At 38.7% G+C, this 15,991-nt stretch overlaps 1 protein-coding gene across 7 annotated transcripts; it reads right to left on the reverse strand.

Annotated features, from left to right (window-relative positions):
* Positions 1–4,001: 4,001 nt before the first annotated feature.
* HNRNPK (heterogeneous nuclear ribonucleoprotein K) lies at positions 4,002–15,982 on the reverse strand. 7 transcript variants are annotated; one of them, XM_017679764.3, is made up of 17 exons: positions 15,845–15,981; positions 13,843–13,919; positions 13,648–13,732; positions 13,137–13,234; positions 12,661–12,717; positions 11,176–11,219; positions 10,238–10,310; positions 9,643–9,714; positions 9,026–9,139; positions 8,604–8,732; positions 7,679–7,986; positions 7,498–7,552; positions 7,092–7,175; positions 6,813–6,828; positions 6,653–6,735; positions 6,082–6,251; positions 4,002–5,312 (listed from the first exon to the last, which is right to left on the reverse strand). In XM_017679764.3, exons 3-17 carry the CDS (start codon positions 13,703–13,705, stop codon positions 5,282–5,284), a joined length of 1,392 nt encoding a protein of 463 aa, XP_017535253.1. In that variant the 5' UTR covers positions 13,706–13,732; positions 13,843–13,919; positions 15,845–15,981; the 3' UTR covers positions 4,002–5,281. The 7 variants fall into 7 exon arrangements, with proteins under 7 accessions (XP_017535253.1, XP_017535248.1, XP_017535249.1 ...); XM_017679759.3 differs by having other exon boundaries at positions 4,002–5,372; XM_017679760.3 differs by lacking the exon at positions 15,845–15,981 and adding an exon at positions 15,490–15,602 and having other exon boundaries at positions 4,002–5,372.
* Between the last annotated feature and the right edge of the window lie 9 nt (positions 15,983–15,991).

The raw sequence follows: 15,991 nt of genomic DNA on the forward strand, positions 1-15,991 counted from the left end.
TATTACTTAGTGTATCAAAATCTAAGTCAAGGATGTCCGAGTGATGTAAATTTCTGCTCTAGCTCCAGCTCATCTGTTGTAGATTAAGTCCCAAGCAGCAGGGCCTGAGCTGGAGATGCTTGTGCAAGGGATTCACTGGAAAAACACTCGGGTGAAAGGGCATGAGAGAAGCGGTATAGGCAGTAATTAGTCAAGCCATGATTTGGTCTCAGCTGGGGATTGGTGTCAGCCTGATCCGAGTTCTGGAGTCTCAACTGTACACCGAATTTGTGCCAGTTTGAGACACAAGTATGAATAAAATGATCTAGCTAAAAAGGCTGCCTGCCTGATCTGCCAAATGAAGCCTAACCCAAATGAGAATTTACGGTTTAACAGTATTAGTCTTACCTCTCCTGCTTTTATGAGGATTTAGAGAGCTCCCAAATTCTTATATGCCCTCTTTCTCATAAGTTCCCATTCCCATTGATGGTAGACAAAAAATACTTTCCAAGTCAGTTGGAGTCTTCCAGTTTTAAATGGTCTAATTTAAGGGAAATACTTATTTAGTTACCTTGAAGGTAAGACCCTTTATTAGAGCTGTTTTTTTTTTCTCTAAAAATTCTGTTGTTCACCTCCACCTTTCCAAGACCTTCCAAGGTCTAGATGGAAAGAGTTTTAGTTGTTCTCATAATGGGAGGAATAGGCCTTTGTCAACAAGCTGTCTCTGACCTCCAGTTGAGGTGTAGTCTGTCTGGTATCTGAATTTTGGCTCCTAGTCTCCCGTCACCACTGAATGACCAAACTAGTGAGTGGTGGTCTAGTTTCTCGGCACTCAGCCCAGTGGTCTTCCTTGACTAACTTGATCTCACTTTTTTCACTGGCATTGACAATCCTGAGATTCTGCTGTATCTCCATCCAGCCCTTCTGGACTGTCTACATTACACTTCCTGCCATGCAGTAACCATCCCATGCACCATGGTAATCCCATGGCAAGCCCCTCAGTACTCAACTGGTCTCACTCTTAAGCAATATGGGAATGAAAGGGAATTCTGTGGTATGTGTATGTGTAAAGTCTCAGGGTCTATGCCAAAATATATGCTTCAATTTCTGCTGTTTTTACCAGCCTATGTTATAGCAACACTTTGCAGGATTCCAAATAGAAGGCTTCTTTGCTTTTCCCTTCCTATTCAACTTATCTGGAGTTCCTGCTCATAATTTGCCCTGCCTCAGGCTGAACCCTAAGGTCTGTGGGACCTAGCTGGCACCTTCTATTCTGCTGTCAAATCTCCTTACTATCACAATGACTTCTCTGTTTTGGTCTGATAAGCAGCTGTCATAATGCTTTCACTCCCCGACTCCTCTCCTGCAGACTATTTGTTCTAGGTGAATCCGTCCTTCCCTTCCAGAGCCTGTTCTTAACGGTAGGAAGGCTTCAGGAAAAAAGGGCCAAGGGGAATTGTATGTCCAAAAGGGGAAAATATTTCTCAAATGATTTTGAAGGTGTGAGGGTTTGGTGGGTGCACCTTTTATTTCCTTCACAATTACAGATCAAGAGGTTACAGATGTTGAGTTTGGGGGAGAGCAGAGAGAAATGGGGTGGAGAGCTTTTGAGTGGGAAAACAAGAAATGCTAATGGACTCTGGACAAAAAAATTATGTGAATACTAGGAAGGTTTGAGATGACAAGGTAACTGGTGTACCAGTTACCCCCAACCCAGTTAGTGGTGTCTGTTGCTCAGTTTACAAACAGGGGAACCTACTCAACACGTATTTGCATCTTATTTCTAATGTGTGCTTACACATTCAGCCAGCTCCACTCAGCAATACAATTGCCTGCATGTACTTAAAACCAAATCATCCTTAATTTTCCAGTTATTCCTTCTATTTTTCCCCAGGTCAGATTTCTTCCCTGACTAGAAATGCTGAGAGGCCTTGTTGGACAAATGATGTCCATCTATGTACACAAGCCCTTATCTTTTTCCTCTGCTAAGAGCAAGGGACAGAGTTCCAGGTCAATATACACTGGCATTTTATTTTAGCTCTAGTTGTTTCAAGTTAACATGCTTGTGAATATGTACACATATATGTACTCACATATGTTCACCATACAGTACCCAGGTCTTTTGTCCTCATTACTTCTATTTTCTCCCCAAACTGACCCTTTTTGCTCATCACTGCACTCTTAGGGCCTTCCACTTCCCTGTACACAGAGGGTACTAAGTCTGTATTGGACGAGTTCATGAAAAGGTATGGGAACACACTTCCAGTTCTTAGTGCTCTATGAATTGGACAATTTGTTAAATAGATTCCTAGCACTGCTCTAGATTATGATTCGGTGGAGCTGAAGTGTGGTCCAGAATTTTCATGTTTAATCAGTGTTGTTGATTATTAAAGTGGTTCTATGAAGTTTGAGAAACATTGCAATGTTGCTTTCCAAGTCAGTGCTGCCAGTGGAGAAATTAGGTCAGTTTCACCTCAAACTTGCCAGCAATGGGCAAATCTTCATTATAAACAAGAATATTTGACTTGATTTGTATTTAGCCAAAGATTGAATCTCTACCCACTAAAAATTTTGATGGCATTTAAAGCTTTATAAACTTAAAAAAAAAAATCAAACTGATTTTATGGACCTTATCTCATTGGTCTAAAGAGGAAATTTAAAAAATAAGCCTATTTTACTTAACAGATATCTCAAGCAAATCATCTTATTTCTGGAACAGTAATTCAAGTCCTGAACAAGAAATTATAATAAATCACTTTAGTAGGGAAAAATTTGCTGTTAATTTTCCCAAATATCATGTCTGTGTATCCCAATTGCTTTTAACGATTTAAGATTAACTTCTGCATTTTAACAGATTAGAGTCTCAGGCCACCTATTAAGATTTGAATAGGGAAAGGTTTTAAATTCTTTTTCATTACTGACAAAATTTTGGTGCAACCTGGTTTCGAATTCATCTGTTGACATTTTGGTAGTAACTTTCAAAAACCTTTCTGAAACCTTGTTCATGCTTTAGTTTTTAAAGCTTCAATCATATGAACTTGCTTTAGAAAATGGCCTAAATGTCCCCTTTACACTTTAATAAATTTTAAGCTCAGCATTTTTCTCAGTTTCCACGAGCATATTCCACTTACCAATAGTGGCAGTGCAAACAGCCGCTCCCTCCCAAAGCTGTTTGCTCAACCTATCAATACCAGGTATTCGCCAACCTATTTATCTCTAGTACTCAAATGTTCAACGTCTTCACTATGATAAAAGGCAAAAAATAAAAGCACTTTCAGCCAATGCAGTATTGTCTAGATGTTACATTATGTCTGCATACCGTAACTGATTCTTGAAAGCAGCTCTTTTCAGAGTTTTCCTCCATCAAGAATAACAATTTGATCAAAATGTCATTACCAGTAGGGCTCTTATTTCAACTTGGGTAGGTCACACTACTCTAAATCAACCCCAACTCACTCATAAAATACCATAGGGAAACTAAGTAACACTGATGTGGCAAGTCAGCCTGATTTCACCTAGGGGGAAATGATTCCACAATTAAGTGATGCTGTGACACCAAATATTTCACTTACAAGAGAACACAATCCTTCCTTAAAAGGGACCCATCACAGAAATTCTAATGGCCTTAAAACTTTCAAATAGTTTGTGTATTCCAAAACAACCCTGCCAATATTCTATACACAAATCTTTTCTAAACTTAATGGAAAATTGTATCTGAATCCTTTTCCATGTTAATTGTTCTCATGTTTATTGGGCAGTTGGAGTTTAAGTATTTTAGGATGATTTATGAGCCAGGAAATCATACTCTTCAGTTATTTTATATCTGTCAATTTTCTCAAAAACATCAACAAGCTATTCAAGACAGAAACCCAAAACTCACTCAGAATGTCTCAGATGTGAAAACCGGGCAATGACTTAGCTCTCATGCCAGACTTCCCCTTTAACAAATCAAGAACCTAAACTGCTGGAATTTACCACCCCTACATTTATAAATGCTAGAAAAACACATCACACGAAAAATATGTAATTTAAGAGTACTGTATTTCCTTTTAAGAGGAACATTTTAACAAATTTTACATGTGTCAATCAACCCTTGTTCAAACTGGGAGCACATCCAATCTAGCATTATGGGAATTTTATTTATTTGGAAGTGAACTTTCAACTATCAACACAAATGCCAAGATACTACACAAAACATCCACAGCAAACTTTTTTTTTTTGAGTTGTTCACAAACATTTCCTACATAATCCAACATACAACAGAGAAATGGTACATCTTTTTTTAAAATTTGCATACAATGGAAAAACAAGAATATATATATATTTTACAGATTAACTAAGACACTAGCAGGCTGACAGTTTAGTCTATAGGTGAGAAATTATCTAATAAAAAATAATCAGGACTTATTTAGCATCATCAGTCACTTCCGTAACCATGTATTACTGATTATTCAAACTTGCTGCCATTAGGCTTCTGGCATATATTTATACCATCACTCAATTTGTAGTACTGCTCCCCCCACCCTTGGTTCTTCACAATTACTAACAGAAAACTGTTGCAAAGTAGGGGCAAGCATTTGCAAAAGCAAACAAAAAATACCCCCAGCTTATAAGCATGAGCGTGTATGATGGATTTCCCCAAGCAATGGACTTTCAAACCATAAAGAAAACCAGAAATGAATTTGCCAAGGTATTTTAGCCTATATCCAAGAAGAGATGCATTTATTTATATCCAACAGAGGAGCTGAAAATCAAACTTTAGTGTTTAGTTTGGGGATGAGTTGGGGAATTCAGCCATTTGTAAATGACCGTCTTAAAAAAAAAAAAAAAAAAGACCACCAAAAATAGGTTCACTAAATTTATTTTAAAAATCATAAAACGTTTCTTACAAAAGAGCATTACATTCTGCACACTGCTCTGAATAGATAGATGCCAGGGACATATGGACTACTGTTACTTTCCCCTCCTTGTCCCACCCTCCCCGCCAAAATGTTATAGAGTGATCACATAACGAAGTGTTCACAATAATTACATGGGGGGGAATTTTTTCTTAACCAAACCAACAATAAACAAAAACTAAAATTCACTCACTCTGCTGCTGTTTCAAAATTTAAATGTTAGTTTTGCACGCCCTTCCCCCACCCCCCGTTTGTAAGGAACTAAAACATTACATCTGGTGAACAGCAAAGATTTCACTACACCTCAAATGCAGAACACCTATGAAGCAGAGGAATGTTGGCTTTTTAAACAGAAGCAGATAAAAAAAAAAAAGATGCAGGACTCCTTCAGTTCTTCACTAGTCTTAGAAAAACTTTCCAGAATACTGCTTCACACTATAAAAAAGAAAAAATATCTTGCATTAGAATCCTTCAACATCTGCATACTGCTTCACACTATAAAAGAAAAGAAAAAAAAAGTACGAATTAGAATTTTTGTTCGTAACATCTTCATCAACATTAAGACAATTTCAATGCTAAATTAAAATGATAAACATGTCCATTACAATTAGAATTAAAACATTAGTAATTACAAATTAGAGCAATGTAACATTCAAGAAGAATGATTATTATTATCAGACATTAAAGCAGAATTAAGAAAATGAAATTAAAGTTGTTAATATTTGGTAGAAAAGTCAAAGAAATGCCAGTAAGGTGTGAAATGCTGCATTTTACAGCACCAATCATTTGTCCTGTAGAGGCATGGCCTGTGCCATATGGCAGACTGTGATTTGTTGTCGATTTAGTTATCTAAAAACAACAAAATCACTAGTCTTCCACACAGAACTAGACCAACATCCAATGAATCTTCTATATTTTCTACAGGCTCTGTATAATTTTAAAAAGTGGTTTGGGCAGCAGTTTTCACCAGAGAAATGAGAAGTTTGCTTGGTTAAGGCTTCTTCCAGCAAGATTAGTATTGAATGTCTTCGTTTTTAGTAAGAAAGCAGAAGAAAATTAAAGCAAAGCTATTAGAATGTTTAGAAGTTAGGTCCCCAAAAGGTTGAGACACCATGGCTTCTAAAAGAAAAATCAACTGAGAAGGAAAGCTTTTTAAGCAAGTTTTAGTATGTATATGCTAACATAAAGTTCAACTTAAACTGACCTGTTCTGCAGCAAATACTGTGCATTCTGTATCTGGTCCTGTGTTCCTGTAATGGTAATAATCCGATCTTCGGATCCTTCTAAAGGCTCATCAATTTTGATCGAAGCTCCTGACTCATGACGGATTTGTTTAATCCGTTGACCACCTTTGCCAATAATAGATCCAGCCAACTGAAAAGATTTTTAAAAGCAAGTGTTTATGATGTACGTTAAAAGAAACCATACAACCTATGTTTTCAATGACTGATAGTATTAACTTTGTATAGTCGTTCTGATTGTTATTTAATGTCCTCTAAATAGCTGAGGCTTGGATCACAACATATTTACACTGCACATCAGCATTTCCTTTAATAGCAAATCAAAGGCTCAAAATCCTCCAACTGCTTTTACTAGTACAGATCACTTGACAAAGAGACTAAGGAGATAACATCTCACTGAAATTCTGAAAACACAATTTTAATTTTTAAATGGAATACACCTATTAAAAATCTTTTACTGAAAACCAGGAAAAGAAAAGGATTAAGTGTTCCTTGTAACATTACAAGAATGTTAAGAATTTTAAGAATACTCACATCTTTGGGAATAGTTACTTGTGTAGTAATAATAGGTCCACCAAGATCACCGTATGAGCCACGACCCCCTGCATAGGAATAATCTGATTTAAATAATGAGCATTCAGTTCATGTAGAAAGTATGAAATAATGTTTGATTTCAACAAAGGAAAAAACTTACCATATCCAGAGCCACCCTAAAAAGAGAAAGAAAAAAACAGCAAATTACTTTGCCTTCAAAGTACTCTGAAAATCCCTCAGTTTAGCAAAGTAAATGTCTTCCCATATATTCCCTAGTAAGTAAATTTCAGAAGACAACTGTTAAGGGAAAAAAACTACTCAGGTAACACAGCACTCAGAAATAGAAACGTTACTTAAAGGTTATGAAATAAAAACTTTTTGGTGAGTAGGCAAGCATCTTTCATTACTGGTATGAATGCAAACACTCATGATACTCAACCTGTGGTTCATAAGCCATCTGCCATTCTGATGGGCTCCATGTATCTATCGCCGAGTCCCAAGTTTCGTCAGCACTGAAGCCAACCTGTATTAGAGAGAGAACTATTAACATGAACCTAAACTGTATTTCTGTTGGAGCTATCCTTTTAAAATGTCCATTTTCTATTTTACATCATTAAAATATATGAGTTGGTAGCAATCCCATTTTGAGGAGTGGAGGAAGAAGGGGAGGAATGGAACACAAAGACAGTTCAAAACCTTAATATTCCAGCAAACAAAAATGATTAAACAGCTACAGAGTCCTTTTCATTACCAACTTTTCAATTAACATTTATCCTTATGCAAAATGTTAACTGTCTGACTACACTTTAAATCCCTTACATGTACATTGATGATAAAGTTCTTACCATGCCATCGTATCGGTCTCCAGGTCTTCCTCTTCTGTCATAGGCCATGAGATCCCTGCAAGCATAGTACTTGTTGTTAATGTTTGCTTACGTGTCACACACATCAAATAAAAACCTACCCTTATCTACCCCTAAAGGGCAGTTTCTTGTGTGTTAATAATGTGTAGATGAAAACACTTACCCTCCTCTAGGTGGTGGTGGTGGAGGAAGAGGAAGATTCCGAGCTCTGCTACCACCCCTGCCACCTCGTCCAGGTGGTGGCGGTGGTGGTCCTCGACGAGGGCTCATATCGTCATAATCTCTTCTAGATGGAGGCATGGGACGCCCACCACGACCAGGAGGCATTCTATCAAAACCACCTCTTCCCCGCATGGGAAATCCCACAGGACGTCCACGACGGTCATCAAACATCATTGTAAAACCACCATAATCATAGGTTTCATCATAAAAATTGGGATCATAAGGCTGAGCACGTCCTTTGATAGGAGACTGAAACAAAAAAATATCAATGTTATATAGACTGAAAAAGAAGTCTTGGTTCATAGGACCATTCTTTTAACAACTAACAAAACATTTAAAACCCTTTATTTCTCCTGGTAAGGTACTTGAGAAAGGGACATGAATACAAGCAAAAGTAACAGAAAGAAAAAGATTTAAAAAAATGAGTCTTAAAAAGGAGAGTTTTACCGCTGCTGGGGGAAGAACTAAGCAGCCTGCTTTTACCCCTTGCTTTAAGGACTACAAACAAGCCTCTTTTCACATTTCAGTGGGTGTATGAAGAAAAAACATGCTGAGGATACGTATCAGTATCTTGGCAAAGGGTGCAACCCCTAATGAAGTTCGTCAGAACTGTGTGATATAGTACAACAGAGAACTATAGAACCTGTGTTGGAAGGACCAAAGGCGATAAACACCTCACCAGTAATCAAAATGACCACTTTTACACACTCTCCCATGTATTTCTAAATTAGGTTTACAGCTAAAGCTGATGGAAAATTGCTAGGTCAAGGGACAGAACTTAACTAAACATCCTCAAACTGCCTTTGAATAAGACACCTACTTCTGTTTCATGAAATTGTATGTATATACAAGTATTCTGAAGGTACCTCTGATATAAGATCAAGGATGATCTTTATGCACTCTACAACCCTATCAGGTTTTCCTCCAATAAGAACGACTCTGTCAGTGGAATGAGGACAGCATTCCTGGAAAAGCTTGATTGTTGTCTGTGTGTTCTGTAATAAGTTCACATAAAAAAAAATTAATCAGAAGAAATAAAAAGAATGAAACCACTAAAACCAGGTTTCCTAAGTTCAGGCAAATTCACATTTGCTTGCAGTATATTTCCTACCCCAATAAAAACACTTAGAAATTTTAGGACTTTGAAATGGTATAAAATTCTTGGCAAGTAATTTCTCTAGCATGTCTAGGGCCTTGTACTATTCTAATAGCAAATTAGATAGGGAGAGAACTCAAGGGGGTGGTTTTCAAGTTAACATGGCAGGAAAGAATAAACCACTGCACTTACCTCTCTGAGTTCTTTGATCTTAGCACCTTTGACCCCAATAATTCCTCCTGCCAGACTCTGATGAATCAACAGTCTCAACTCGCAGTCAAAGTCGCTTCCTTTATAGTGTTGGTACTGCAGAGGGAGAATTGTAAAATTTTAGTCCCAAATCAAGGATTCCCCAGTAACACACACTTATCTGCTATAAGCATAACAATATACTGTTGCAGTAAGCAACCTGAATTTGTATTTCAATAACTTTACCAGTTATGTGCTTATTATCCTCAATAGCCAGGCCCAAAAAGGACATTCTGCACCACCTTAAAAAACTATTTTATTTTCAGGTCCTGCAACACCATACCCACACTGCAGCCATTTAGCATGTCGCTGTTACCACAAAATTATTATTAACATTCAAATAACACCATAATAAAAATGACTGCAAAGCACTTTGCAAATGTAGTTAATTCCCACTGCAGCATGGAGCAGGGTCAACAGTGAGTTGTAAGACCATTCACTTATCATATTTTTTAAGCCTTTTTCTATAGAGATGGGAAAAGTATACTATGTTAAAAATAAAATCGATCCTATGGGCCAGGCTCCATACTTCAGTGGGGTTCAATGGCACTATGACATACATTTAAGCATTCCACAGCATCAGATTCGAGCGGGAGCTGGCTGGTTGCAGTGGGTGATGGCAACTGCAGGCCCTGAAAGTAGAAAAATAAGAGTAATAGGTTAAGTGTCTAGTGTGATCAGGCTATTGTCGCATATATTGGTAAAGCTACTACGACATATTTCACATTTATTATCATTAATGAGAAAACTGCTCATCTACACTAAGAAATCAATGTAAAACACTTTTCTCTATAAACTAAGTAAACAATTACACGGAATTTAAAAACTCTTAACTAGATCAAACACAATCCTTTCCCAAAAGTCCCACAATCAATATTCCAATTTAAAAACACCTCCTCTAGACTAAAGCCCGTAACAGTATACACTAAGCCCACAAAAGTATGGTAACCACAAGTTCGTATGTATTCTAGAGTGGCCAAACTACATTTTTAAACAATGTGGATATTAAGTTATGCATCCAGTTTTAAGATGTTGCTGCTACAAACTGTTAACATTACTGTCTTGGTACCTCCCCCATAACGCCCCAGTAAAACAACTTTAAACACCTCCCGCACACCCTCAATCACCAAATACATTAAAAAAAAAAAAGCCTACCTCTTCCAAGGTAGGGATGATTTTCTTCAGAATTTCTCCAATTGTTTCAATATCAGCACTGATACTCAATATGCTGTCAAACATCACAAATACCAGATAGTACAAAAAAGGTGGAAAAGAAAAATGAGTTTTGTGTTCATCACCAGTAGTCATTTCAAACTTTTACAGAGAAGTAACATATAATTATTCAATACTCCCCATTTAAAGTAGCCTATTTATAGATTTTCACATGCATTTTGTTTTATGCCCAATACAGACATTAACAATATTAGGACACTTGCAGAGAGACAGAGAGAATGGGCTCTTGGAAGGGCTCAGATTAAGTGGGCAATAAATTGACCAGAACTGAAGCAGAGTTGAATATTTATGTTCCCCGCCACCGAGTTAATTAAGGATACCCTCGCTGTTACATTGGTAAAACTGGCACACCTTCTCGTAGGCAAAGTGGGGGAATATGCAAGTGGTGAACATTGTATCTGGAGTAAGGTTATGGATACCAGTTAGAAATTAGGTCACTAATGGGCTCTGCAAGAAAACAAATACAAATGCAAGACAAAACACAAATGAGAAGTGAAGGAAAGTGAACTAGAGTTAGCATTTCATCAGAAAAAATTATGAACAGGCAATGTTGGGAAGCAAGGTGGGCCACAAAGACAGAGCGAGAGACTATTTTTGGTAACAATTTGATTTACAATGCAGCAAATATGCAACACTTGAAGCTGTGCTCCTTCCATCGAAATAAAATTAGTGGATCGTTTGGGTGGGCAACTCACGGTAAAAGTTCAGTGACAAAAAGACTTAATGGGGAAAATAAGACAGAAACTTGAAAAACAATACACCGTCTAAAGGGGATACTATTTAATTATATAATAGGCAGGTAATAAAATACATTTCTCTCTTTCTAATCAGGCAGTGAGGCATAAACTGTTGGGACATACCGCTCGGGGCCACTGCTGTCTGGGACTGAAACACTGGCATTGTACTGCATTGGTCATTGGCGTTCGTGGATGTTGGCATTGGGCATGGGCATTCAATCAGAAGTTGTCAAGTATGGTACCCGTTTGGCAACGAGCACATTTTTGGGCATAGCCAACCAGGGTTTTCACATGGGCGTTCAGGGGCGGATGGGCCAACGTCATGGTGGGCAACGCAGGGGTAAGTCGATCCAGTACATGGGCAACGGAGATATATGGCCAAAAAAACAAGGAGAGGGAAAAGGGGGAAAAGCAATAAATTTTAATTTAATACAAACTATACTCATACTCTCAATTAATGAAACAAGCTTAAGTTGTTCTGAAGATTAACACAATAATGGACTTCTCTATATCTGACTGTGGCTTAACATTAAGGACCTTCAATGATGGTACTAGCTATTTAAAAAAGAAAAAAACAGAAACAAATGATGTTTCAGTAGCAGGCTGGCTCATGAGGGTAGACACAAACCTGTCATGACTCAGTTTACTGAAATTCTTGAGGAAATGGGGGAATTAATAACCCAGATAACTATATAGAACATCTGGATTAAGAGGAGAGAGGCTTATAAAAGACAAAACAAAAATTCCCACACCACCAAAAACCTTAACTCCTAAAAAGACTTATATAGTTTGGTTTCCTGGAGGTTTAAAACGCATTCCTAGGTCTTAACAGGCAAGTTTGTAAAATTTTAAGCAAATCTCCAAGTTCAGTTTACAGTAATCAAGAGAAACATACAAAGATCTGCGAGAGAGAAATGAAATACTATCAAATAAATATTCAACATCAAGTTATTATTTGCCTCAACTTTAACAAAGGAACATGAAGTGTGTACACTATGAGAAAAAAACCTAAGAAATTTGGTGTAGCCAAGTTCTATAAATTATGCTCACTACTGGTGACACCAACATTTTAATGTGTCTAACACAATAGTCAACCCACTATAAAATATGAAGACTCAAATCATTGGCATCGACAAATGCTTTCCTAATTATGCAATCAAGTGCCTACTGTATTCTTTATCCATATTTAAATCTTGCAACCTCAACATCGTGTTCCATGTGCATACTGTTAAAGAACAGATGGACAAGTAAAAAAAAGGTAAAATTTTCTGGGTTTAATCAGCCACCTGCAATGGTTTTTGGTCATATTCTAATTGGTTCACACACGGAAAAGGTTGCAATTAACAGTTTTTACACTGGTATTTCTGAGACGTTGTCTTGCCTGAAGTGAACAATTCGGTGTAGTGAAAAGGTTTAATATTGCCACCCCCAAATCCATTTGGGTTTTGTTTAATCAGGAATGGAAAACCTTGATTCATCTATGTAATCAATTATTACAAATGGCTTATAAACTAGACTATAAAATGATTTCTATGATGCAAATCTTTAAAATTCTACAAACACAAACTGAAGCTGCTTGCGTAGTAGTATAAACTCTTTAATACTTACGTCTGTACGGAGAGCCTTAATATTCTTGCCTCCTTTTCCAATCACTGCTCCAGCATTCTGGAGAAGATAAAAAAGACAAGAAACTTTTTTTTGCCTTTTCCTAAAATTGTCTTCCTATGTAAGATTTAACTAAAAAACCTGTAACTTCTCTTTTTTTTTTATAGGACTGAAAATCTATTGAATATCAAAACCATCAGATTAAACAAGGAAAAAGAAAATCTATGTATCTGGGTCATTTAACACCAAGCCAAAGGTTTGGAATATTCAGAATGCCATAAATACACTTAACATAAAACTGAAACAGTAATTTTACAGTACCCCCCTGTAAACAGACTCATTTCAATAGTAGGCACCTTCACATCCAGTCTTGTTTATTCCTCGACCCCCTAAGATTTTGAAGGCTTCCCAAACTGCCAAACCTGAACTTATTTTCTACTTAAGAACCACTTACAAATTGTCAAGAATAAAATTTATACCTTGCTCTGAAGCAGAATGCGTAATTCAACCATCTCATCAGTGTTTCTAGATCTTTTAAAAGCTTGTTCCTCTTCCATATCTTCTGCAGGACGTTTACCTAAAAATTAACAATTCATATTTCAAAGAAAGCAGTATCTTCAAAAGTACCCTTAATTTAGTTGCATGTTAGTTTTAACTAAATCACACAAATCAACATTCCATTTGAAGAGATTTGTTGCTAATTCCAAGTTATGTTTTAAGAAAGTCAAAGGCACTCAGCACTCAGTGCCTGAAAGGATCAAAGCTTAAATCCCTTCCAATATATTCTAAGCAAGATACCGTGCCAAAATACTTAAAAGGATTACAAATAACAAAATACCAGGAAAACATTTTCATACTGATTGGTTTTCTCTCTTGTTTACAATTCTCTAGGTCATATTTAAAAGATGAAATGTTAACAGGCATCTCAGACTAAACATACATAAAATGAACAGAACATGTAAAACTGTTTGAATTAAAATGTCCTCTTACCGAATTCACCATTGGTTTCAGTATTGGGGAAGGTTTCCTCGGGCTGTTCAGTTTCCATTTTCTTATATTAAATGGGTACACCAATCTGTAGAAAAAAATAGAGGCTAGTACATTTGCCTTATTGCGAAGTAGATGTGCATCTTGCTAAACGTTAAAAAAAAAAAGTAAAGAAATAAATCTGCTTCTAGAACGTACCAGTAATTATATATCCTTGCAGAGCAGAACTGAAGTGTTCTGGGCGGGACCAACTGACACCCTAGTGCTGCAGTAGCCTACAAAATCCAACATAAAACAGTTTTGCTTTTTTGGTCGCTTATTACTGAATACTAATGAACGCTAATTTGAATACAAATACTAAAGAGCTAGTTCTAAAACTAGTTTCTTCATTTTAGGATCTTAAATGCTCAAATGACCGCCTTAAAGAAAAAAAGGGCATCTGATTCTTTTTTTGCAGAAGGAAATACACTAATTTTTAGTCCCACCACAAACTAGCTGTTTTACGTTAAGTACACAGCAGACCACTCATCCACGATTCTCAATTTTATCCCTGAAATCTCTAAGTTTATGAAAAAGGTTTTATATTTAATTTTTAATCGCTTTTGGTGTTTCTTTCCATTGATGACTAGAAATGCTGGTCTCTGAAATCTCCGAAGTTTATGAAGATAAAAAAAGGCAAACTGAAGCCACATGCAACAAGATTCATCTAGGGATAAATACAAACCTCAAAACCCGATACACAAGTAAACCCAAACTTCCAGTCAACTCGATTATTCATTCAACAGTTAACAGGGTTCTTGAATACCAATACAACCACCAGAGGGACACTTAAAATCAGGGTATAATCTAATAATTACACCTTTATCACCAATTTTAACAGCCGTTTTTATTTAGGTCCCCTCTTAGGACAGTCCGAAAGCGGCGGCATGTGGCCCATACTAGGAACTAGACAGCGTACAGCAAAATCCAAGGCAACGTTTATGCCTCACATTCTTAAGGTTCATCGGTAACTAACGACTAACAAATGTTATCCTGGCCCAGTTCTCAGTTAAATACCGTGGTATGACGGTAGATTTGGTTAAGGTGTTTAAAGACAAAAACAGAATTTATTTGAAAGGGTAACGTTGATGAAGTTCATCCTTCAGGTCCTTTAGTCACCATTTCTCAAACCACGGAAATTGCTAAGTCTGTGCGCGACAGCCGAACGCAAACATGCCCTCCCTTCACCAGATACCGGGATGAGGAAACAGCCGCGAGTCGGGAGTTAAAATAGCCGGAGACCAGAGCAGAAGCGCCGCACCTCTCCTCACCCGGATCCGACAGGAAATGGCGGCCCGCGTAATGGCGACTACGTGCTGCTAGGCGGAGCCGAGAGCGGACCCCCTCCCCCACCCACCACGAGGTCCCGAGATCTCATCCCCGAGCCCTCCCCCCAACTACGGAAGACAAAGCATGGGAGGCAGCCCCGGCCCTTCGGTCTTCCCGGCTCCATCTCAGGCCGAAGCCCGGAGAGTCGAAGTGCGGCGGGAACCACACAAAGGGAGGGGCGGCTTTCTCTACCGCTCTCGAGTCAGCCTCTTCTCCTCCACAAATGTCTAGTTTCAAGACTACAAACATGTATCATTATACAGGCGCATGCCTCGCGATTCTCCGAGCCTCTAGTACTACAACGCGTACTGCGGATACACGCTCAGGGAAATGGCGGAGATGGGGGAGGGGAAACCGGGCAACGTTCCCTCTGAGAATCGGCCAACCACCAAGTAGCCCCCAAACATCTCCCTCAAGCTGAAGAATTGGTCTCCGCTCCTCGCCCACATGCACCGCTGGCCCAGACCCGCTCCTCACCGCGCGAAGCCACCGTCCCTGTGCAGCCGCACCGCCTCAGACCGTCACAGCCAGACAGAGAACGAGCGCAGGCCCCCGCCGCCCTCCACCGCCTCCCCGCGCTCCTACCCCGCCGCTGTGCCCGATTGGTTGCCCCGGCTTCAACGGTGGCGCGAGGGCGAAGCGATTGGCCCAAGGCCGTGTCTATCAAAGCGCCGGAGAAGGCAACGGCCCCGCCTACCGCCGGCACCTCCCTTCAGGCTGTTGAGGCCGCTAAAGGCCCGAGAAAAATCGGGCTTGGAAAGTCAGCGCAGTCTTTAGGAGGCCAAACCCCTGCCTGAAACCATATAACCCTAGCCCTAATAGCCCCAGTTACCTATACGCCGCAAAAAAGCGAGACGTAGGCAAGACGTCGAGGTTGCTGCAGCGGAGAAACAGAAGATAATGGCGTCTGCAGCGCTTTCGCCTGGAGCGCCCTCCTCCTTTCTCTTTCGCGCACTCAATAGCTGGGGGGAGGGGAAAA

Source organism: Manis javanica, chromosome 2 (assembly GCF_040802235.1).
Source record: "Manis javanica isolate MJ-LG chromosome 2, MJ_LKY, whole genome shotgun sequence".
NCBI lineage: Eukaryota > Metazoa > Chordata > Mammalia > Pholidota > Manidae > Manis > Manis javanica.

Excerpts from the sequence above, each read along its gene's own strand:
- HNRNPK (XM_017679762.3), bottom strand. The coding sequence starts at position 13,705 with ATGGAAACTGAACAGCCCGAGGAAACCTTCCCCAATACTGAAACCAAT. Across the intron at positions 8,733-9,025 it reads AGATCAAAGAACTCAGAGAG|AACACACAGACAACAATCAA; the intron begins GTAAGTGCAGTG and ends AACTTATTACAG. Across the intron at positions 7,553-7,678 it reads CCACCACCACCTAGAGGAGG|GGATCTCATGGCCTATGACA; the intron begins GTAAGTGTTTTC and ends CTATGCTTGCAG.